The following is a 25,267-nucleotide window of genomic DNA, read 5'->3' on the forward strand; positions in this document are numbered from 1 at the left end:
AGAGGCGCGGAGTTTATGTAGGAGAGCCTCGGCTTCTTCCTGGGTCGAAACGCTTTGTAGACAGTTATCTACGTAGAAGCTGTTCTTCACACTGTGTCGGACCTCTTCGTCCGCTGCTGGGTCCTCTGCGACATGTCTCTGTAGTGCAAATGTAGCACAGCATGGGCTGCATGTAGTTCCGAAAGCGAGGACTTCCCATTGGTAGATGGCTGGGTGCTCATCTCCTGGCCTCTCTCTCCATAGGAACCGCAACAGGGGCTTGTCCTCCTCTACTAATCTCACCTGCAGGAACATCCCTTTGATATCCCCGCTGATAGCCACCTTGTCCTGGCGGAAGCGGAGTAGTACGCCTAGTAGGGAGGGGCCGAGTGTAGGACCGGGCAATAGTTCTTTATTCAGATTTTGGGATCCGATCTGGTAGCTGCAGTTAAACACGATGCGGTCTTTGCCGTTGTGATGAACCTTGTGGTGGGGCACGTACCACGATTCAGTCGTCTGGTCGGCCTCTTTAATGTCAATCTTTGTGACGTGTCCCGCGGTGATGAGCTTCTCAATCTCAGCGCGGTATACACTTTCTTGGGCGGGGTCCTTGGCTAAGCGCCGCTCTGTGTTTAGTAGGTACCACTCTGTGGCATCTTTCTTTGCGTGAAAGGTAGGCATCCCTTCCCGCCGCAGGAGTGGCGTGGCGTATCTCAACACGCCGCTGACTGGGACTCTCTTTGTTCCCGTCTCGAGGAGGTTAATGACGTAGATGTCGTCTTTAGAGCGAATGTCTTTCTTTTCGTTCTTAAAGGGCATTTGTTCTAAGGTCCATAGCCTCTCTACATGCTGCAGGAGTGCGGTGTCTCCCTCTGTGACTCGGGAGTGGAGACAGCTAGTGGCTGTGGTTCGGTTGAGAGATTTGGCGAGTGGGCCTTGGAGAGTCCATCCTAGGCGGGTCTCGACTGCTGCAGGACAGCCTCTGGGTCCGGTATGAACCCGGTCTATCGGGACAATGAGGTCTGCATGGTCGGAGCCTATCAACAGTGTCGGGGTAGCACCGTCTATGAGTGGGATCGGTAGCTTGCGTAGATGTACATATTTCTCCATCAGCTTGGCTACGGGGTATGTGTACCGCGAGAGTCCTATTTCTTGGCTGGTGAAAGCGTCTGTAATCCTGTACCGTCGCTCGGGCTGGCCGCTTGCTGCGATAGAGAATGAGACATTCTCGCCCTTTATCGTTTTCAAATCTCTTCTTATTGTCCGAATTGTCATTTGGTTTTCGCTCCCCCGCAGCCCTAGCTGGGCCGCAGCGGACGCGAGCAGAAGGGTCTTCTCTGACCCGTCATCAAGGACGGCGTAAGTGTCCATGACTTTATTCTGGTAGCTCAATGTCACACGGACTACCTTTAAGAGCACTCTGGCTCCGCTGCTGCTGGCGGGGTCGATGTACATGACGCTTGCTTTGCTGCTTGATGGTGCGGGTGGAGGCCGCCGTCTGTTACTGTCGTGGAGTATGTCCAGATGGGCTCCATCGCACCGACTGCACTTTTTCTTTAAGCGGCATTCGGCTGCCATGTGTGATCGCGCACAGCGAAAACAGCGTCTGTTGGACTTTATCCATTGACTCGCTTCCTCCGCATTCATCTTGGGGAATGAGTCACATTGTGACAGCCAGTGTTCTTTCTCACAGTAGGGGCACACTATCTTCCACTTCTCCTTTCTTGAGGGGGTACTGTGGCTCCTACTGCTTGGCACTGACTCCGATTGGTGCATGACAGTCACCGATCTTCTTCCATCATTTAGTCTCCTGGTTCCTTCTCTGGAGCCAGGGGTGCTCCGTCCGAATGTATCTAGCCGTAAGCTGCTGACTTCTCTCGCCAGGAAGTCGGCTAGATCGAGGAGGTTCGGTTCGGGGCCATTAGGGTCTCGGTGGTCTCTCTGCCGCCTAAAGCGCTCCTGTCGGGCGGGCGGTAGCTTCTCCAAGATCCTCTCTACATTTGAGTTGGCGTATAGTTCATGCCTACCCTTTTCCCTCTGCGCTCCCAGCATCCCTACCAGGGACTGCACTCTGATGGACAGGTCGTCCAGTGCTCGATTGTCTGTTGCTGGGGGTAGGCGGTCGATGTGCCTGATCTCCTGGATCACGTAATCCCATATACGTCCATATCTCTGGTCCAACGCTACCAGCGCTGCGGTGTATGGGGTCGTGGAAGTGGCGTAGGCGAGCGCTATGTTGTGCGCGCGGGGTACCTTTAAATGCTTCAGTAGTATCGCGTATTTATGGCGTTCATCAATGACATCCACCAACATTGTCTCCAGACACATGCGGAGCTCCGTATACTGGGCCCGGTTCTCCTGGGTGAAGTCTGGTACCATAGGTGTGCCAATGTATGACGCGGATTGTTGATACATCGGCGAGCGTTGGGGGAGAGGCCTCCTAGGCGAGTCTCCTCCTGCTCCTTGGCGTGGGCTGGTACTGGCTGTGTACCATGGCCCGCTGGTCCAGGTGCTGTTCCTCGGTGCGGGTCGTGCGTCGTGCTCACCCGTGAATAGCGTCGGGGGTCTGTAGCGCAGCTCCGCGGGGGTATAGCCTGGGCTGTACTGGACCTCCTGGTCCGGTAGAGTACTGTGCTGTCGTCGGGCGTGGTTCTCCTCCTCTTCCTCTTCGTCTTCCGTTAGGTCATCCAGGGCTTGTAGTCTCTGATTTAGCCTCTCCGCAGTGTATGCTGCTCCTTCCCGGTGGCTGGGTCTCGCTTGGACCGGTTGGGGAAGGGGGTCTGCGGGGGGTATAGACCTCGTCTGTTGGTCAAGTTCAGGGTCGCTTACTCGGCTAGGGGATGCCGCCCTGGAGTGATGTCTAGACGAGTTCCTGGAGCCTCTGGTGGAGGGAGGGGGTGTTGTCCTTCTGATCAGCTGTTCTATTAGTTGCGCTTGTGCTCTGTCGCGCTCGGCTTCGCGCTTGGTGAGATCCGATTCTCTCTGGGCACCGGTGGCGGCGCGCTGGGCGTCGGCCCGGTCTCTTGCCATATTCTCTTCCATCTGAATGCGTCTTATTTCCAGGCGTATGTGCTCTTCTTCGCTCCGTTGCTGTATCTGCAATCGATCGCGTTCACCCTGGAGTCTATCGCGTTCAGTAGAGGCTTTCAGGCTGACGAGGAATGCCTGCTGTAGTGTCCTCTCTGCCTCGCTGGGAGAAGACGGTTGTATAGGGGAGCCGTCCCTTGGGGTACTCCGTGCGGAGTCTTGGAGCTCTATCTCCACGGTGCTCTCCTCATCTTCTTCCGTGCCGAGTTCTCTCTCGGTAGTGTTGTCTTCCTCCCGGGACTCGTCGGGGACTACTTCTTCGGTATTGGCGGGGTGTAAAGTCATGTCTGGTTCCCCCTGGTCCCCACCGTGAGCTGGGTCAGTTACGTTAGAACCCATAGGGGCCTCTATGGTCGGGGTAGCCTGGTCGTTAGGGTTAGACATAATTTTACTTTCTAGTTTTACCGCGTTTACTGTTGGTAGAAGACTAGGTTGTTGACTGACAGCGTAAGCCTCTAGGTACTGAGGGAGCTGTCGTTTGCGCCGCGGGCGTTGTTGGTTAGGAGGATCGTTTCGTGGAGTGTTCATCATAGGCCATTTTAATATTAATAACACTATATTAATATTACACTGATTACCCTCCGGCTCGAAGGACCAATTGTAACTGAGGGGTACAATTCCCTGACTGTATTGTTAGATATGATACTTACTACCACTACCTCTTGTACTTTAGACTCTGGCCACCCAGTACTAGGTATAAATAATTATGATAAACACTCCCACCTGATGAAACGGATCCAACACAAATGTACCAAGTCGAAAGTCTGCGTTTAATAATAATACATAGCAAAAGGTATGTACAACGATCACTTAATTACATTTATGATTTGAAATAGTATGCACTTTTATGGCAAATGAGTATTCGTAGGTAGATCAATATCGAATGTCCAATCTCTGATTGCGCAGGAAGCAAATATACAACCTGGAATATTTAGGGAACAATAGCAATGATACTTGAATGATTATATAGCTGGATACACTAGGGGAAGGTTCCGACTGCTTGTAGGACAGCTGGAGGGGGGGGGGTAGAGTCTGGCTGTATCCCGTCTGGCCGAGGGTATCCTGGGAGAGCCCACAGTCGTGCGACCCGGTGCCCAGCGATCCTCGATCCACAGATGAAAGCAGTTGGACTCTCTGTGGCCGGCGTCCTCCGGTCCACGATGGAGAGACGTGAGGCGACCTCGTCGTGTAGAGCGTCTTCTCACCTGTCGTCCTCTCCGGGGGGGGTATTTCCAACACACCGCAGTGTTGGCCTTTATCCATAGAATAATCAAAGTACTCAAAGCATAATCCAAGCCGGGGAAGGCTAGCCGTCGTCGGTAGAATAATCCAATATACAGGTCCACTCGCTCTTTGGCCTGGAGCTCCTCGGGTGCAGCTTCACGTGGGGTCAACCACCCTGGATAAGCGTCCAGCTGATGCCCGAAACGATGGGGGTGCTGATTACTATAGAACTCTTACCGCACGAGGCACTACATATGAATAGACTATTATTAGCTTAATAGAATACGTCCAACTCGACGATATAGTGCCAAATATGACTATTCAAATATTAATATACACGATGTCTCAATGCCGATACTGGGCCGAATTGGCCTTACTGCCCACACGTGGTTCGCGGGGAGGCTTTTGCGTCTGTCACTCTGTTGGAGGGTAAGGAACTGGACTAAAAGAAAGCTCTACTTTAATAGCGCAGTATATATACGCACTATGAACAAATAGTACCATTAGTGGTGCGGTAGACATATTCCTACGCGGAACTAGGACTTGTCCATACATGTTTGAGCGGTACGATTGAACTTGGTCTGAGGGGTATGGCGACCTGGCACCAAGGTCTCGTCCAATGGTAGAATGGAGACTATTATGGGATGTTCAGTAGACTAGAAGGGATATTCAATGCATATTGTACAAGGAATATACAAGGGATATCAGGGGATATACAAATACAATTAAATATATATATATAAATAAATATATATATTCGGTTTAATCTGATCCTTCAGAACAGCTATCTTCAAACCAAGGGTACGGCCATGGGGAGTACTATGGCCCCCAACTATGCTAATCTGTACATGGGTCAGTTTGAGAATCAATATATATTGGACCCTGTTGTTAAAAAAAATGTCCCAGTCATATTGATATATCAGCGCTACATTGATGACATTTTCATTATTTGGACAGGGAGTGAAGAGTCACTGGAGGCATTTCATAAATATCTCAACGCAGCTAACTCCAATTTGAACTTCACTCTGGAGGCCAGCTCTAGCAGCATCAGCTTCTTAGATGTTTTGGTTATCAAGGAGGGGAATACTATACATACTGATTTATTTCGCAAACCTACTGACAGAAACACCTTACTACGGGGTGACAGTTTCCATCCCACCCACCTCATTAAGAGCCTCCCGGTCAGCCAGTTTCACCGAGCCAGGAGAATCTGCAGCCTTGATAGTCTATATCAGAGACAGTCCACAGACCTGAGCAGGAGATTCCAGGAGAGAGGATATCCTACAGAATGGATAGATAAAGCTGCTAAACGCTTTGATGTGGCCACACAGGACGAATGCCTACAACCTAGAATTAGACCCACTAAGGACCAGTCCCCACTGTGCTGCACTACATACTCTCCTGTAGGTTTTGAATTAAAAAAGATCCTACACAAACATTGGCACATCATCAACTCTGATCCCAAACTCCAAGCTGTTTTCAAGGAACCTCCTGCCGTAGTTTACAAACGCCACCCCAACCTGAGAAACCAACTAGTGAGATCCTATAGCCCACCCACGGCTCACAGACCCACGTTCCTAGATAACACCCCGGATGGGAACTATAAGTGTAACTGTGCACAGTGTGGCTATACTCTTAAGAGTAAGACCTACACACATCCACGTAATGGTAAAACCCTCAGAGTCCGTGGCTTCATCACCTGTAGCTCCACTCATGTCATCTACCTAATCAAATGCCCTTGTGGCCTGAGCTATGTAGGTAAAACCAACCGGCAACTCAAAATACGCATCAGCGAACACCGCAGCAACATCAGATGTGGTGATGAACATAACCCGGTTGCAGTACACTTTAGACAGGCAGGACACAATATCAGCACATTAAGGCCCCGTTTAGACGGAAACGCTAGCAGGTGAATCCGCAAAAATATTTTTGCGGATGTGCCTTTCGTTTATACGGAAACGGCGTTTTTACGGGGTGAAACCGCAAAAAAGTGAGACTACCTTCCAGGGTGGAATTCCTAGAAACGCAAAAGCTTTGCGCTCTCGTCTAAACTGTTAAACCGTATAAATCTGTTAAAACGATGACGAAAGGGTTGTCACGGCTCTGGTCGCGCGTACTGCTTACGTCACAGGTAGCAGGTATGCGCCAGTAGCCGAGACGTAAACAAAGCAAGTATGTCTGACTATATCAACGGAGATCACCTGAAGGCTACATTGGCAGTACTTTTAACCCTTTCACTGCCACACGACAGAAGGTTAACCCTTTACTATCACACAACCGGCTGTCGTGTGGCAGTGAAAGGGTTAAATACACAAGAATCTGTCCCGTGGCGTGAGTGGACCCACTGTCTGTGAGTGACTCTGCTTTGACCCAATCACATTCCCCATCCACAGTCTGCGAATCAGAGGCAGAGTAGGGCGGGTCTTCACAGCACGTCATGTGACATATGCGCCAATCGTGTGACAGCGGGGGTCCGTCGTTACAGCGTCGTCTGCACGGAGAATTCCACCCCAAAACGCTTGTCTAAACGTAAAATTAAAAGTGAAACCGCAAGATGACTTTGGCGGTTTCTGTTCACAAAACGCTCGTCTAAACGGGGCCTGAGATACACTGGCATTGAAAAGGTAGAGAGACCAGCGAGAGGAGGAGACCATGGCAAACTACTTTTGCAGAGAGAGACCTACCATATTCACACCCTGCAGACTATGTTGCATTTATTTTTATCAATGGGGACTTCAACCATGTCAGACTGAACAAGACCCTGACAAACTTCACCCAGTATGTCACCTGCAAAACCAGGGGAGACAAAACTCTGGACCTCCTGTATGCTAACGTGAAGGAGGCTTTCAGTGCGACTTCCCTGCCCCCCCTCGGCCAGTCAGACCACAACCTTGTGAGGCTTGTATCCACATACACGCCTCTCATTAAGAGACAGCCTCCGACCACCATGTCTGTCCCACAGTGGTCTGACGACGTCGAGGAGGAGCTACAGGAGTGTTTCAGGTCGACAGACTGGGATATGTTTGAGAGGGCCCATGGTGATGACATTGATGGACTATCCCACTGCATCACAGACTACATCAGGTTCTGTGAGGAGAGCATCGTACCCACAAAGAAGGTACGCTGCTTTTCAAACAATAAACCCTGGATTAGCAAGGACATTAAACACCTGCTAATAGTGATGCACCGATGTGAAAATTGTGGCCGATACCGATAACCGATATTAATATTGCTGTTCTGGCCGATACCGATATTTACCGATGTCGATATCTCTGTATAGAAAACACTTTTTTATGATAATCAAATAAAGAGCTATTTTCCAAAACGCATACTTTTTTTAACTTTTTAACTTATTTTCAGAAATTACTGATATTTTGAAACTATTTAAGGCCAAAACATGTAAAAAGAAGAAAAAAAAGATAAAAAAAAAAAAAAAATGTAATTTTTTTTTTTTTTTTTTTAATATCGGCCCTATCTTGATATCGGACCGATACCGATGTGTAAAAAAACGGCCATATCGGCCGATATTATATCGGCGGCCGATATATCGTGCATCACTACCTGCTAAACAGGAAAAAGAGGGCCTTCATGGCAGGGGACACTGAGCAGCCCAGGGCTGTCCAAAGGGAGCTCAAAAAAGAGCTAAGGGCAGCCAAGGTCAGCTACAAGGACAGGCTGGAGGGCAGACTACAGGCCAACAACACCAGGGAGGTGTGGGCGGGGGTCAGGAAGATCACTGGTTTCAAACAGCAGGGCACAGCTGTGGAGGGCCCGCCAGAGCGTGCAAACGAGTTCAACTCGTTTTTCAACCGCTTTGACCAGAGTGGCCTCCCCACACCCCTCCCCCCACCCATCGACACCAGCACCAGATCACACCTACAAAGCAGCCCCCTCACCCCCCACCCACCCACACCCATCAGCAACGGCACCCCACCCCCAACACCAGCAGACTGCCCACCACCCCCAACCCTGACGATCACAACCAGTCAGGTCAGTAGGCAGCTCTCCAGAATTAATGTAAACAAGGCCAGAGGACCGGACAACACCAATCCCAGGGTGCTCAAGGTATGTGCAGAGCAGCTGGCAGCACCGCTCCAGCATCTTTTCAACCTCTCCCTGAGGCTGGAGAGGGTGCCCCAGCTCTGGAAGACCTCCTGCATTGTCCCGGTGCCCAAGAAGGGACGTCCCAGCACCCCCAACGACTACAGGCCAGTCGCTCTGACGTCACACGTCATGAAGACGTTTGAGAGACTGGTCCTGCAACACCTCAAGCCCCTGGTGCGTGACTCCCTCGACCCCCTGCAGTTTGCATACCAGGCAAACATCGGGGTGGAGGATGCCATCATCTACATGCTCCACAGAGCGTACACGCACCTGGAGAAGCCGCGCAGCTCAGTGAGGATTATGTTCTTTGATTTCTCCAGCGCCTTCAACACCATCCAGCCGTCACTGCTAGCGGAGAAGCTCTCTGCGATGCAGCTGGAGCACGGCTTGGTGGCCTGGATCAAGGACTACCTCACTGAGAGGCCACAGTACGTCAGACTAAAGGACAGTCAGTCTGACGTACTGGTGAGCAACACCGGCGCCCCCCAGGGAACTGTGCTGTCACCCTTCCTCTTCACCCTCTACACCTCAGACTTCTGCCGCAACTCCAGCGGGTGCCACCTGCAGAAGTTCTCAGACGACTCCTCCATCGTAAGCTACATCACCGACGATGATGAGGAGGAGTACAGAGCCCTGGTGGAGAGCTTCGTGGGGTGGAGCGACAGCAACCACCTCCAACTCAACACCAGTAAGACCAAGGAGCTGGTGGTGGACTTCCGGAGGGGCAAGAAGAGGCCCCCCCCGATTCCCATCTCCATCCGAGGGGTGGATGTGGAGATGGTGGACTCATACAAGTTCCTTGTGGTACACCTGAACAATAAACTGGACTGGTCGGACAACACAGAGGCCCTCTACAGGAAGGGACAGAGCAGGCTGTTCTTCCTGAGGAGACTCAGGTCCTTCAATGTGTGCAACAAACTGCTGCAGTCTTTTTACCAGTCTGTTGTGGCCAGCATCCTCTTCTATGCTGTGGCATGCTGGGGAGGCTACATCAACTCAAGGGACACCAACAAGCTCAACAAGCTGGTGAGGAAGGCTAGCTCCGTGGTGGGAGTCGAGCTACCTAGACTTGAGGTGATGGTAGAGAGGGGGATGATAAGGAAGCTGGATGCCATCATGGAGAACCCCTACCACCCCCTCTACGACGAGCTAGTCAAGATGAGAAGCTCGTTCAGCCACAGACTCATTCCCCCCCGACACTCAACTAACCGCCTCGGACAGTCCTTCATATCAGCGGCCATCAGGCTCCACAACAGTGGGCAGCGACTAGCAGCCTCCAGGCCCCACAACAGGGGGCAGCGACAGCGACTGCTACCAGACATTGACCTGGGACTTATAGGAACCCAAGGGGGACAACGTAGACTACCCTGGTACTTTGATTAATGTATACTCAGTAGATAGTAAATTATAACACTACCTCATGCATACTGCACCTTATGTGACACTGTGAATAATGTGAATATTCCTCAGCTAGTCAGATAGTAAATTATATTGACCATATTGATCAATTTGTTTACACTGCCTGTGTTGTCTTTTACTACCTGTATACTGTGTTGTTTTACTACCTGTACCCCTCCCCCCCTCCCCCCCATGCTGCTATGATGCCTGAATTTCCCCAAGGGGATCAATAAAGGAATATCTTATCTTATCTTATCTTATGGCCCCTCTTGGACTGAATGAAGAGTTTGACATCAAACCCTTCCTGTAAATACACACATTCTGTCCTGATTCTGTGTTTTTTTAATTAATTTTTCTGTTTTTTAAGTTTTCTTATTATATATTTTTTCTCAATTTTGGCATGTGAAGGTGTGTCACATTTAACTACTAAACTACCGTACTACTGTTATTGTTACTATGTACCGTATGTTCTAGGCACTTGAGCTGCAATATGGTCTGTAAATGTGTAGCCTATAGGCTAATTGATTTGAACTTTGACCTGGCTCAACCTTGACCCTTAATTTGTATTTGTATATGTACCCCACCCCTTTTCACATGTCGTTGACACTTGAAAAAGGCCACAGGCCGAAACGTTGTGTTCAAGTACATTAAAACTTGGGAACACTATAGACGGTGTGCAGACTTTTTTTCCACAACATTACTGATCTATTTCGAGTCTAGCACCCGTGACTACACTTGGGATGTGCGTGAGTCTTTTCTACTACGGAAATGAGACTTGCCACAGGATTTTCAAAATAAGAGTATCGATATGAACCGAACGGGTGCTACTGCAGTAAATTCATTCATCGCACAGACAGATTTTTCCGTAGCACATGCACACTGTACAGCCCTGCCTAATAGGTGGGAGGCACAGCCTGCCCTGCCGTCTCTCCCCTCCTACCACCCACTTTGAGACTCCAATAATGACTGCTATCACCATTCTGAATGCTAGTGGTGAAATAATACACATTGTCATAATGCCTATCTCTAGTCTCAGCCATGATGTTGTAATAGTACTAAAGCACATTGTAATATCTTGGAAGTATGCACCAAGTTTACAATCACCCCTGGCACTCTAGAGAAAACAAATGCACTCCAAATAAGGCTATGCGCAGTGTTAATTTTGGCAGCTATTTTAATTTGAGTTTTAGTCTTAGTTAAATGCTCCTTTTTCGTTTTCATCATATTTAGTCACCTTCATTTACTTTTCGTTTAATCAGTTTTAGTCAACTACCGGTCTGAGCATTTTAGTCTTAGTCAGTTTTAGTCTCGAGTTTGTCTTTTTTGTTTTAGTCTAGATTTAGTCACAGAAAACGGATGACATTTTTGTCTAGTTTTCGTTAATGATGAAAAAAGGCATTTTATTCTCTTGTAATGCAATTCTATGTACCGCTACAGTCAGTCAAATTCACATTAATTTCTATTGGGATGATAGATTCATGTAGACGCCCCTCTCCCCACTCCCCCCATAACGTAATGAGTTAAAGATGTAAACAGTTAACACTTTGGCTGCCATGGGTTAAATTCATTATCAACCGTAGGTTGCCGGCTCTATTTAACATGGAGAAAGTCCCCTTCTTTGCAGGGCTATAACTTTTTAAATTCTATTGCTACATTGCCATTATTAGGGCCCATTCAAAGTCCTATATGTATTGTTCATTGTGTAGCAACGTTAAACTTTTTCATTCACATATTCATAGTAAAGTATGGTCTAATGTATAAGTATGTTTTCATCTCTTTCTGCAGCTTTCTCCAGAACGTGATATATAGCCGCAAATGCATTATATTGATGATGAAATACAGTTTGATGGCAATCAGCGCGATATAAAAAATTCCAACTAGACGTACTTCTAGAAGTTACTACACGTCATCTGATGTTGAACGGATGGGCGAGGGGGCGTTTATAATTCCGTGGGCAGCGTTATACCAATCATCTAATGTGGGTCAAATGTTGATAATAGCAGCTAGTATCGAAGACGGTAATTTTACACGCTAAAACTCACCCCAGTCTCTGCGCGCCGTTGGGCGATCATCGTAGAGTAGAAATTTTATCATTATGGGATGGCGATTTACCCGGTCCATCTCCAGCTTGTATAATGGTATATACGTCCAAATCATGTTGTTTATCGAGTTATTGGCAATCGATCGCTATGTAGTGTGACGAGCTAGAGTGCCAGAACCTATACCGAGTGCCCGGAAGTAATACGGCCGACCAGCAAAACCTCTACTGCGCTTCCTGTTAAGCGATTGCGCCGATCGGCCACCAGATGGCGCTCCTGAACCGCCAGAGAGCTCAGTGGGTCCTCCTGGTGGATCTCAGGCCAGCGGAGGGGAAATATGAATCCGATTCCAGATTTTTGAAATATTGATATTAAAGACACTGTAAAGCATCCTTGGCAACTTGAGCATGGCCGGGAATGACGCTTTAACACGGCTCCTGGCAGCCAAAGTGTTAAAGACCCTCACCAGTCTTAAAATAACAAAAACAGTAAAGTGAACGTAACGTTTCCACAGCCCATGTGAACCAGACCCCTGGTTGTACAAAAATAATATATATATATATACATATATATATACTTCCGGTTTGACGACAGTATGTGACGGTGCGCATCTGTCACAAGCTCCGCTCCATTTTTTGTTAATTTCGCTTAAATACCTACTTTATACAACACTAATGTGTTTAAACCTCGACTTATATATTAACTAAGACCTTCAACTAACTATATCAACAGTGAAACGCAGCATGCGACCAAAGAAAGATAGCTCAAAAAGACGTGAAGCAGATTCTCCAACGGCAGACGGCGCGGAGACACGTTCAGGGAAGGGAAGAGCAGACGCTATAGAGAATAAAAAACCCGACAATAGCATGGATTCTAACATTCAAACGACCTCAGCAGAGACAGTCATGGAGAGTATTCCACCCGACTTCAAAACGCGGATGACAGATATGATGAAAATCCTAACCGACAAGGTTACTGATATTGCTAAAGCTGTGGATAGAGTCGAGACTAATGCTACCGCATTTAAGATAGCCATAGAGGCTACATTTGAATATATCAACACACAGATTGTAGCACAATCCGATCGCATAACGGCGGTTGCAAATACTGGGATCGAATACTCACGGAAGCAAGAGGAGAAGAATAAGGAACTATCTGAAGCTATCGCCGAAGTATCGAAGGAAATGCAACTGGAAAACAAACCATCCATGACAACAAGGAGGAAAACTTGATCCATCTGCTAGAAATAGAACGGCACGCCCGCAGATTCAATCTCCGTATAGTGGGTCTGGATGAATCAGTCAACTGCACAGATGACAAGTTTGCTGCAGTGCTATTCGAAATCCTAGGTTCTGAAATTTTAACTACAGAACCGATAGTGGACAAACGCTACAGAATTGGATCTGAAAACTACAATAATAACAACAAGGAAAGAGTGATAATTGCTAGTCTACGGGAAACTGCAACAAGAGACACGATTATCAGGGAATCATGCAAGAAATGGGGGAAACTGATGTACAAAGGGAAAAGAGTGTGGTTCTATGAAGATATGTGCAAACAGGCCATAACTCTGCGGGCCCGCTACAAGGATGTAGTAAACCGGCTATATGAGAAAGGTTTCCACCCCATCCTACGGTATCCGGCTAATCTTTCCATAGTTGAGGGAGAAGGAAAGAGATTCGTGCTACGTTCGCTTGAGGCGGCAGAAGATTACATGAAGAATATAAAAAGTGGATGACAAGACTCATCTTTCATGGAAAACGCTACAATTGCATGGACATCAAAAACGGCAACATACAAACTTTTGACAACAATGAGAAATAAGTAATTTGATATAAAACGCTAAACACCATATATATATATAGATTCACGGTAATATGCAGATCTGATTTGATACCGACCATTTTGGAACATTCTAGAATTTTCAACTATTTTTCTTACATGAAGGCTATGAGTCATAACGGAATATTCTGGAATATACTGGATTGTTATTGGTCTATGGCACGAGGAATGTACTGGAACATCAATCTGCAAGTCACGAGCGGCGGGCAGCACTCTGGATCTTCTCAAGTTGATTAATGACTTTGGCGACCTATCGGGATTTAAAATAAACGGGCCAAAGTCGGCTTTCCTTCCACTGAACGCCCCTGCAAAGAATACAAGTCTTCCAGAAGAAATACCAATGGTTAAACACTTTAGATGCTTGGGAGTTGAAGTATTCCCTACCATAAGCCAAACGGTGAAACACAATTACATAGAAATCCAAAATAAAATCAAATACGACCTTGACAGGTGGTCAAAACTTAAAAACTCAGTACAGGCACGGGTTTCAATAGTTAAGATGGATGTCTTACCTAGAATCAACTTCATCAGCTCAATGCTTCCGTTACCCCCTCCAGATGGTTATTGGAAAAAATTACACTCTTCCGCATATAAATTTATTTGGAATAACAAACCACCACATATAAAAAGATCCACCGCACAGAGAAACAAAGCCGACGGAGGGATGGCAATTCCAAATTTTTTCCACTATTTTAAGGCGTACACTTTAAGACCACTGACAACCTGGTTTGAACCCCAAGCATCAGTATCCTGGAGAAATTTAGATGTAAATATAGTAGCACCACAGAGACTGCAGGACATAGTATACACCAAAATATCAATTAAGCAATGCGAACTGAAATTTGGCCCCATAATTACACATGCGATCCGGATATGGCGTGAAACACAAAAAAAATATTCTAACCCACATAAATGGCATAATCATACTCCCTTATTCAATAACAATGCACTCCTGATTAAAAAACGACCTATAAGATTCCCTAGATGGGAAAAGCAAGACATACATACATTAGGAGATGTTTTCAACAAACAGGGTATTTGTAGCTATGATGAAATAGAAAAAAAAATTAATCTCACCGGTTCCACATATCTTTTTTACGCACAATTATTGTTATGTTTGAAATCTCACGGTGTTCCATTAAGGATACCAATTGCACACCACAGATACCACAAATTTTTCTATGAAAGAGAGACATCGAGAGGTTTTGTATCAGATTTTTACTAACGGCCTCGGATGAAACCCTCCACCTAGACTCTATTTGGAGGAGGGATATACCAGACCTGGAAATAGATTTTTAGTGGCAAGAAGCCTGGGCAAATGTTCGACTTGCATCAAGGAACCCGGACCATCAACAAATCAATCTTAACTATATCCATAGGACATACTTGACTCCTATAAGACTGAACAGAATGGGTCTTAAACAAGACTCCAAATGCTCCTTATGTACAAATGGGGACGAGGGGACATTTATGCACATGTACTGGGACTGCCCACCAGTTAAGATATTCTGGAAAGAAGTGACCCAGCAATTATCAAATCTCTTGACTCTGAATATACCTGTACACCCCTCTGTATTACTGCTGAATGATGTTTTTGGGTATGCAGTACATCCACAGCTAAAGAGATTGGTTTTATCTGGTATTACAGTGGCTAAAAAACTGATAGCATCACGATGGATTCAACCGGAAAAAATTTGCCGAAAGGTCTGGATCCTTACATATCTCGATGTGATTTATCTAGAAATATCTACAGCAAGAATTTTGGGTCTCAATGAATCCAAATTGACAATGTGGTTAGAAGTGGTGGAGAAAATAAAAGCTAGCATATAATGGTAGTGTCTGGTTAAGAGCGAATGAGAATGGATGGATTATCCATTGGGGGGTCCAGGGTGGGGGGTGCGAGCAAGAGCATATGTGTGTAGGGGAATAGATAGCAGGTATTAGGGGTATATCTTGTATAAGACATTTATTTAAACAGTGATTTAATTTGATGTGCACTGTTAACAATGCTTGTATATCTAATCGTGTGTTGTCATGTTTGTTTATGTGTTTGTTTAAAAAAAAGAAAAAAAGAAAAAAATATATATACATATAGAGCATATAAGTGCTCCACATATATACACCATAAGACATAATCAAACCATTCATTTATTATATGGAAATTTGTTACGTGTTGGGTGTCGATAGCGTTGCGCTGTCGAGACACTGCCCGGCACAAGCTATAATTTGTATCCACCCAAGTGCTGTCTACTATTAACCAACCTAAAACATGTCAGCCATTGTAGCTTGCATGTCAAAAATACTAGGCTAGTGGGCGAGCTCAACAACCTAGCTCAAAATAACCTGCTAGCCTAAAATACGAACTTGGGGCGAACAAAGTCCAACTAGCTTATTGCAATACAGTTTTCCAGCCACATGCACATGGAGCACCTAGCTCAACCGAACAGACCGATGGTCACAAATGGAGGAACTCACCCGACCTAGTTGGCTTCAATATAGTGTCTGTTATACAATGGCATGCAAATTTCTTGATTCTGATTGGCTGAAATACTTCTTTCAGCCATTGTTATTTCTCATAACACACTCCACGTGATCCGAGAACCCGCCCACAACCGAATTACTTTGTTTCCGAATCACTCCGTTGTTTTTAGGAATGAAACCAAGATGGCGGACAATAATCTTTATGAATGGATGTATTGATATCATCATAACGACTCATTCAAAAACAATTCTGTCACGTGGAATGTGTTAGTTGCTTACACAATGTTGGATTATGTAATTGGTTGGTCATGACTCATTGTGAAACAAAATATAAATCGCGGGAAGTGTGGTGTTAGATGGCATTCGTTGTAGAATAATTTCACTGTTAATAAACTAATATAACTAGGGTTATAGGATAACCTTCATTATATTTCGTATACTGGCTACGCGTCTTGCTCGCTCTATTGGACTAATGGGCGGAGTAAGGCGCGTAGGCCTGATGTACCCACTGAGGCCCCCTTTACGACCACCAGAAAGACGGGGAGGGTCCTGGCCCTCACACTCGTCCTAACGAGGAGCGGAGGGAGAGAACACAGACTATGCGAAAAGAGGGTGCAGTACCTAGTGCAGTAGTGCAGAGCAGATCGCGTGAAAAAACCCTGCGACTACCTCACCACGCATCCTGCCAGCTGTACAGAGGTCCGGGCCCAGGGACTCTCCACCCGTCACCGACTTCCCCCGGCATCAGCTTTCGGTCCGGGTGCCACATCATGTCGGGGCAGAGGACCCAATCAGACATGATTGATTGATTGAATGTTCAATCAATCAATCAAATAACAACCGCTAACTTCACTGTTAGATGGCATGCTTTGAAGCAACCTATGTATAGATGTAGCACTGTCTATCTGTATGTCATATGTTATGATGCATTGAAAATGGGGGACCCTGATGTAAACAAGACGAACGAGCGAGTGTCCATGTATTTCGTTTTTTCTCTTTTTGGTGTTTTAAAAAAAAATTATATTGTATAATTGATTAGGTGTATGTTCTGGGCCCCTTTGGCTTTGGGTCGGGTGTTTGCGGGCTCGGGGTGGGCCCCCGGTTCGGGGCCTCGGCGGGTCGTGGTGTTAAAGAGGCATGATGCTTTAACTCGCTGGGGCGCCGGACTCGGGGTCCTCGAGGATTGGGGATCATGGCTGCTGTGTATGGTGATGGAGGGGGCTTGGGATGATCACTGTACAGTCTGTCTAAATTATTGTCTTGTCATGTTGTGTTAATTTATTGTCCTGGGATGTCTTTTTATGTATTATTATTATTATTATTATTATTATTATTATTGTATTGTGATATGTTTTGTTTCATGTTGAAAAAAAAATTTGATAAAAAATCAATCAATCCAATAACAACGCTAACTTCACTGTTAGATGACATGCTTTGAAGCAACCTATGTATAGATGTAGCACTGTCTATCTGTATGTCATATGTTATGATGCATTGAAAATGGGGGACCCTGATGTAAACAAGACGAAAGTCTTTCTCTGGTCTGCATCCCCTTAACAATTGTGTGTATTGAGCCGTACTGTATTGTACCCATTCTGCAATCTGGTAATAAAATGTTCAATCAATCAATCAATCATTCCAATAACAACCGCTAACTTCACTGTTAGATAGGGTTGGGCATCGTTTGGATTTGAACGATTCCGGTCCCGATTCCGATTCTCCATTTCGATTCTTGTTCTAAACGATTATCGATTCCGATTCTTTGAGGTGCAGGTCAAAACAGGTCACAGTTTTTTTTTTTTTTTTTTTTTTTGAAAAATCTTAATTTTTTTTCATACTATTCACATCGTCAGTTGACTTGATACAGTTTAATTTGGTTGCTGTACTGTAACTAGGGTATTAACACGTTCCTTGCCAAAAATGCTGTACAGCGATATTGCCCGCCATGCGTTGACCGCCAGACCTCGCTGTACAGCGTTATTGAGATCATATTTCATTTTTCATTCATAATTCAGCCACCCAGCCTCTGGTGATCCAGTAGGATCCTGCACAATATTGCAACGCCTCAATACCGCCACCTGGTGGATGATCGGGCGAGTTACATTCAAGTCTAACCGGAAATGGCAATCGGTGCATCTGGGAAATCCGTCCGGCAGTCACATCTCGTTATGGTACTCCAGACAAACACTGGCGTGCATATGGATCGCTGCCATAACTCAATAATCAATATGATTTGGGCGTTTATTGCACCATACCGGAAATGGATCTAGGAGTTCGACATCAAATAAGTGGGATCTTTTTCCTCCAGTCTCGTCGGCGAACGGTAAGAGGCAACTAACGTTATTTCCAGCCCGATTGTACATTTCTTTATTTACAAACCATCTGATCAAAAAATCAACCCATACTACATAAAGCAGTTAGTGACGATCAAGGAATTATAAATGACCCCCCCCCCTTTCCTTCACGCATGATGGAGCATAACTATACAGATCATATACATAACTTTTTTTTAATATAGTGTGTCTAGGGAAGACACGCCAATCGATAATCTATATATGCGTTTAGGCCTATAACTCACGTTCTAGGAATTACTGCAGAAAACGATAAAAACATACTTACTTATATTCTAGAAGGTATTTTTGTATGAATGTATGAATGAAAAAGTATAACGTTCCCACATCCTGAACGATAGATAATCGATGTTGAATGGGCCATAGTAATGTCAATATACCAATCAAATGTAAAAAGTTATAGCCCTGCAAAGAAGGTGAGCCTGACTTATAGCGCTGGCAGAGAGGGGCATGAGATGGGCAAACTGCCCGGCGGGCAATGTGTTAATTAACAAAGTGAAAAAAAAAAAAAAAAAAAAATTATAATAATAATAATTAAGAATCGAAATTAAGAATCGAAATGCAAATATGTTACTTCCGGTTCCAGAACCGGAAGTTAGGAACCGGTTCCTATTAGAACCGGTTCTCGGTTACCAACCCTACTGTTAGATGCCATGCTTTGTAGCAACCTGCCTCTGCAAAGGACACTGTCACACGAAGCAATTTCACTGGATGTCCTGGACACAATGGAAGTATGGATATATTCGTAACGAATCATTTTAAAAGGATACCGTTAACTGGAATATGTTAATTGTTTACACAATGTTGGATTATGTAATTGGTTTTGTTAGATGCCATGCTTTGAAACACCGCACAACGAAGCGATTTCACTGGATGTCCCGGACACAATGGAAGTATGGATATATTCGTAACGAATAATTTAAAAAAGATACCGTTAACTGGAATGTTAGTTGTTTACACAATGTTGGATTATGTAATTGGTTTTGTTAGATGGCATGCTTTGAAACACTGCACATCCCAGCTGCTTCTAGACAAGGAGGCAGCTTCACACAGAGGCAATTTTTTATTCTTTTTACCGACTTTTTCTGCGGATGGTTGTGTGAATAAATCTCCATTATGCTTCAATTACTGTGTGTTTATTGTATAGCAATAAGGTTGGATGAATTCGGCCATTGTATAAAAGCACTACATCACGCGATAGAGTGTGTTATAGAAATTAGATCACGCCTATGGGGGTCTAACGACCCTCGGCTGCGCCTCGGGCCTAACAACCAGGCGTGATCTAATTTCTATAACAGTCTGTTGCGTGATGTAATGCTTAATTATCCTTCAGCCATGAACTATTGTAATTGAAATTTAGTTGGCTTATAGCCAGTGTTAATTTAGTCAGATATTTCAATTTTAGTTTTAGTCATGTGTCAAATGCTCCTTTTTCGTTTATCATATTTAGTCACCTTCAATTATTTTTCATTTTAGTCTTAGTCAGTTTTAGTCAACTACAGGTCTGAGCATTTTAGTCTTAGTCAGTTTTAGTCTCGATTTTGTCTTTTTTGTTTTAGTCTAGATTTAGTCAGGGGAAAAAGCTTAGTTGATGACCATATTTAGTCATCATTTTCATTTGCCAGATCTAAAAATACCACCTGCTAATCTCTTTTCTCTATCTGGTACCATATCATACTGGTGTGCTTTCTGCAGTATGGTATCTATTAAAGAATTCCTTTCTAGGTGGTTTGCTAGCCTCTGTGCCACTATACTAAAGAAAATCTTACCTTCTACATTCAAGAGGGATATGGTTAGAAACTGGCAGTGAGGACTCTTTCTCCTTGGGAATTAGGATTCCTCCTGCTCTACACCAAGCTCTTGGTAAAGGAATCTGAGGGTGCTTTGTCACTAGGCATCCGGGGCCGTTTCGGAGCACGATTGCCCAAAAAGGAGTGTAATGAGAACGCTGTGTTCCGTCCCCGGGGACGGATAACCGGGACCACTTGAAAAGGTGGTTTGGGGAGCCCGACACCATGGACAGATTAGGGCCGGGATGATTTATTTATGCATAGATGGGGTTTGGGTAGGGCTCGGGCTCCTTTTATTTGTCTCGCTTCATTTTACACACACGAGTCGTGCGCGCACACACAATCACGCCGTCACGTAGTGTTTCCATCAAAGCAACAAGCTAGACCGCTGAGAGCATGCATGTCGGAGATGGAGAAGCTGCCTGCCTTTGCTAGCTAGACTCGCGTGCTATGTGTTGAGTATACCCGCAAGCAGCAGCTCGAGCAAGCGATATTTCAGCACCGCAGGAAGAGTGCTGGAGGAGAGGAGAACAGCGCTGAAGCCATCAACGGTGGATGCCATTATTTTCCTTCAGAGCACCCGCGAATGTACAGCAGAGTGGAATAAACTGTAAAAGGTTTTGCATGATTGTTCTTGGATTGAGCCGGTTGGCGAAGATTTGAGTTTCGTTCAAGTTATTCAACGCAAGACGTTTTTGTTGACGACGTCTAACAGTGAAGTGGTGAGTCCATCCTGATTTACTCAAATTAATTGGCTGCTGGTTAGAGTGTTTTCGGTACGCTTTAGTGTCATGTCTGTGGGCATGTAATTGTTGCCGTTGTTAGCCGCAGAGCTATGTCGTTATTGCATTGTGCATTTTTTTGTCGTAATGTATCATTTGTGTGTGTAACGTAGGTAGTGTGTGTGTGTGTGATGTCAGTCATCACATCGTAATATTGGCCTCGGGCTTAAGTCGGGCTAGGGCAGAATAATTGCTTAACTTTTGGGGCTAGGGTAGGGCCAGGCCTGAATGCTACAGGCTTGGGCCGGGCTGGGGCAGACATGTCAGGCCCCTGCAGACGTCTACCCTACAGCCTTAATCAATAGGTGACAGAATACAAATTATCATATTCATTTTAAAGAATTCGCATAGGTACATTTTTAACCTCACATCTAGAGACTTAAAAAGATGTCTAAGAGAAAGAAAGAAAGAAAGAAAGAAAGAAAGAAAGAAAGAAAGAAAGAAAGAAAGAAAGAAAGAAAGAAAGAAAGAAAGAAAGAAAGAAAGAAAGAAAGAAAGAAAGAAAGAAAGAAAGAAAGAAAGAAAGAAAGAAAGAAAGAAAGAAAGAAAGAAAGAAAGAAAGAAAGAAAAAGAAGACAAGAAAAAGAAAAGTAACATACTGGTATCCAGGTGGTCTGTGGGCTCCTCCTTCAGCCCAGTGGAAATATCCATGGTTGGGTCTAGCGTGTCCTGAGCCTCTTCTTTCTTAATCATCAGTAGGTCACTGGGTGGATCTGGAACAGAGGTAGACAGAAATTAAGTATTTACAGTGCCATGAAAAAGTATTTGCCCACTTTCTTGATTTCTTCTGTAATTACAGATCTTCTTTTTTAATAATCAGTAGGTCTCTTCAATCTCTGGACCTAAAGATTTCCCTATGGATTAATTCCGAACTGTATTTGACCAGGGACCAGCCATATACAGGAGGGTCTACCAGCTAGTGCAAGACAGTCATAGAGAGTAATGAAACACATGGCCATTTATTTTACTTTCCATCCATCAGACTCTTCAACAATGTATGTGAAAATACCACACTTTGTTATGGTAAGACAAATAGACTGAGACTTCATGGAAAGAAAGAGGAGTGAAAGCTGTGGACACAGAGACATACAACTATGCTGCAACAGAGGATGAACAACAAGAGAAAATAAAGACAATAAAAAGAAAAGTAACATACTGATATCCTGATGGTCTGTGGGCTCCTTCTTCAGCCCAGTGGACATATCCATGGTTGGGTCTAGTGTGTCCTGAGCCTCTTCTTTCTTAATCATCAGTAGGTCACTGGGTGGATCTGGAGCAGAGGGAGACAGAAACTAAGTACTTACAGTAGCATGGAAAAGTATTTGCCCACTTTCTGATTTATTCTGTAATTACAGATTTGTCACTGTTTTTTTTTATTAATCTTTATACAAAATCTAAAACAGGATGTAATTGAGTCCTGAGCCTCTTCTTTCATGATTGATAGGAAGTTGGAGGTAGATCTGGGGCAGAGGGAGACAGCAACTAAGGAAATACTCCAGTATTTACAGTATTATTTTACAAATTATTATATTTATATACTGAACTTTATTTAAAATCAAACACTTCCTTTTCCTCCATTACATTTATTTAAGTTAAACAAGACCACTGACCCCTTTAGCTAAGGCTTAATACATCACAGTTGGGATCCCTTCTATCAGCTTAGTTCTCCTGGTTGCTATTCAATCCAGCAGGGGAACCAGGTCAAAGGTGTTCCATTTATAAAAGAGATACCAGATTGATTGATTGGGTAGGAGGGGTGGGTGGCGTCTCTACAAATCATAGCTCCAGTTCTGCAGACCCCTCTCTGATTGGTTGAGCTCCATTTCTGCAGTCCCCTCTCTGATTGGTTGCGCGAAGCCCCTCTCTGATTGGTTGAGCGACGCCCCTCTCTAAGGTACGCAAGGTGCTTATCGAGGTGCTCTCGCCAAGAAAAGAAAAACAGTTAATGCCTAACTAGACAGTTACAATATAACATTTAGATTAACACAGTTAACAATATAACATTTAGATTAATGAACCCAGGCTGGTGGTCAAGTCAAGTCAAGAGTTTTATTAATATGGCAGCAAATCTCACAAGACGCGTCAGCAATGATGAGCGTTTTACCTGTACTCCGCCATGTGAATCTAATGTGGATGCGTACCCTGAACTTGTGGTAGGCCTCGACTTTCGTCTTGTTTACATCAGGGTCCCCCATTTTCAATTCATCGTCTTGTTTACATCAGGGTCCCCCATTTTCAATTCATGATAACATATATGACATACAGGTAGACAGATAGACAGTACTGCTACATCTAGACATTTATGACATACCAGATTTACAAATACAGTACTGTTTGTGATACAAAAAGAGTCCAGAAAAGAGAGGCTATACATTTGACGTAGAAAGGGTCCCCCATTTTCAATTCATGATAACATATATGACATACAGGTAGACAGATAGACAGTACTGCTACATCTAGACATTTATGACATACCAGATTTACAAATACAGTACTGTTTGTGATACAAAAAGAGTCCAGAAAAGAGAGGCTATACATTTGACGTAGAAAGGGTCCCCCATTTTCAATTCATGATAACATATATGACATACAGGTAGACAGATAGACAGTACTGCTACATCTAGACATTTATGACATACCAGATTTACAAATACAGTACTGTTTGTGATACAAAAAGAGTCCAGAAAAGAGAGGCTATACATTTGACGTAGAAACTGTACATTGGAGGAGGTTGGCTGGGTGGGGGGGGACTGTACATTGCTTCTTCTAAGTGTCTATGCTTTTTTTTTGTCAGTATTTACTGGCTTTCAAAAAAATAACATCTTGTTGCTTGTGTGTTGAAGGACTTTTTACCGAAGGGTTACACATATCATGTCTGCACGTACAGACGTGCGGTGAACCCATCCTGCGTTGACCATACCTCTTTTGAGGCCACTGTGCGAATGACTCACCAGTCTGAAGAGGAGATCCTGGTGTGGGCAAGGTCGATGCAGGTCACCTGGAGAGTGGCCCATACAAGACCCAAGAAGATCATCTTCAGAGTATGTTGTTCTTTTAGAGTTGGTATGGTCAACATTCCCTGAGAAGTGATTTTCCACTTTCAGTACGTTCAGCTGAAAGGTCATTTATGGCTGATACTATAATATTTGTCTCCAAATATATGATGGCTCTGGATCATTTGACTCTTATTTACCATTTCAACCACATTTGCATAACTACAGTGGATGTCATTACTTGGGTTCATGGGTTCATGACAAAGCAACATCTTGGGAGGATCTTTCTGGTAAAATAAATATCTTATAATTTTTATACAGAGAGACTACAGGTGCCAGCACAACACCAGGTGCACACCAACCACACCAACACCTGGTAAGGTGTCTAAAAACACAGGTTGCCCGGCTGGAATGAAGATCACCCTTGTGCGCACTGTGGACTCCAGTGGACGACCAAGCACGTGTGTGTAACACACAAACCCATTTACATTCCAAATGGAATTCAAATTTTATATTTTTTGTTTTTTATTTCTCTGTTTAACAATATATTTTACCACACCAGGAGCACTGATCCCCACATTCCCGCCTATCCCATGAGCGTGTATATCAGCAATATCCACAATCACAACATCCATGTGGCTGATGCTGTGCGTCACAAGGATGTGGGCGGCGAAGCCGTAGAGAAGCTCACCAAGCTGTTCGAGTCTGGACACTCGCCGTCCTCTGCACTGGACGTGTTCAAGTATGATCTGCAGGTCGAACATGGGGATGAGTACATCTACGCCTCAGCAGACCGCTCCATCTGTCCTGACCTGCGGTTCTGCTATGCGTATGTATGATGACTGGATAGTACTGACATTACAAAGTCAGCCCATATATTGTTTGTGGTGATGTATACACTTTCACATGAGACAACATCCTGTACCTGTTTTACCGTGATATGTGTTGTATGTTTCATGCCTTGTATTTTTGACACGGCACATTACAAATTGCTCAAATTGGCACAAATCAACATGAACTGATGTCATATTGTTAGATTTTCATTGTGTGTCATGTTCTATTTTAACAGACTGTACCACCAGATATTCATGGAAGAGTATGGAAGCTCAGAGGGGAAGGGGATGCGAGAGGCTCTGGAGAGGCAGGTTGAAATGTACAATGCTCAGTGTGGGAGTGACTGTGCCAAAGTGAGCCAGA

General features: G+C 44.8%; 1 protein-coding gene across 1 annotated transcript in view; it reads right to left on the reverse strand.

Annotated features, from left to right (window-relative positions):
- LOC311238023 (pleckstrin homology-like domain family B member 2) overlaps positions 1-16,923 on the reverse strand; it is a gene marked incomplete at its 5' end in the record, with an annotated part of 70,597 nt that extends 53,674 nt beyond the window's left edge. Inside the window, 2 exons of the mRNA XM_084325990.1 lie at positions 16,664-16,721; positions 16,829-16,923. Of these exons, the coding sequence (XP_084182116.1) occupies positions 16,664-16,721; positions 16,829-16,923 (153 nt within the window). The remainder of the gene's footprint in view (positions 1-16,663; positions 16,722-16,828) is intronic.
- Between the last annotated feature and the right edge of the window lie 8,344 nt (positions 16,924-25,267).

The sequence above is a fragment of the Notolepis coatsorum genome (assembly GCF_963971535.1).
Source record: "Notolepis coatsorum genome assembly, chromosome: 12".
NCBI lineage: Eukaryota > Metazoa > Chordata > Actinopteri > Aulopiformes > Paralepididae > Notolepis > Notolepis coatsorum.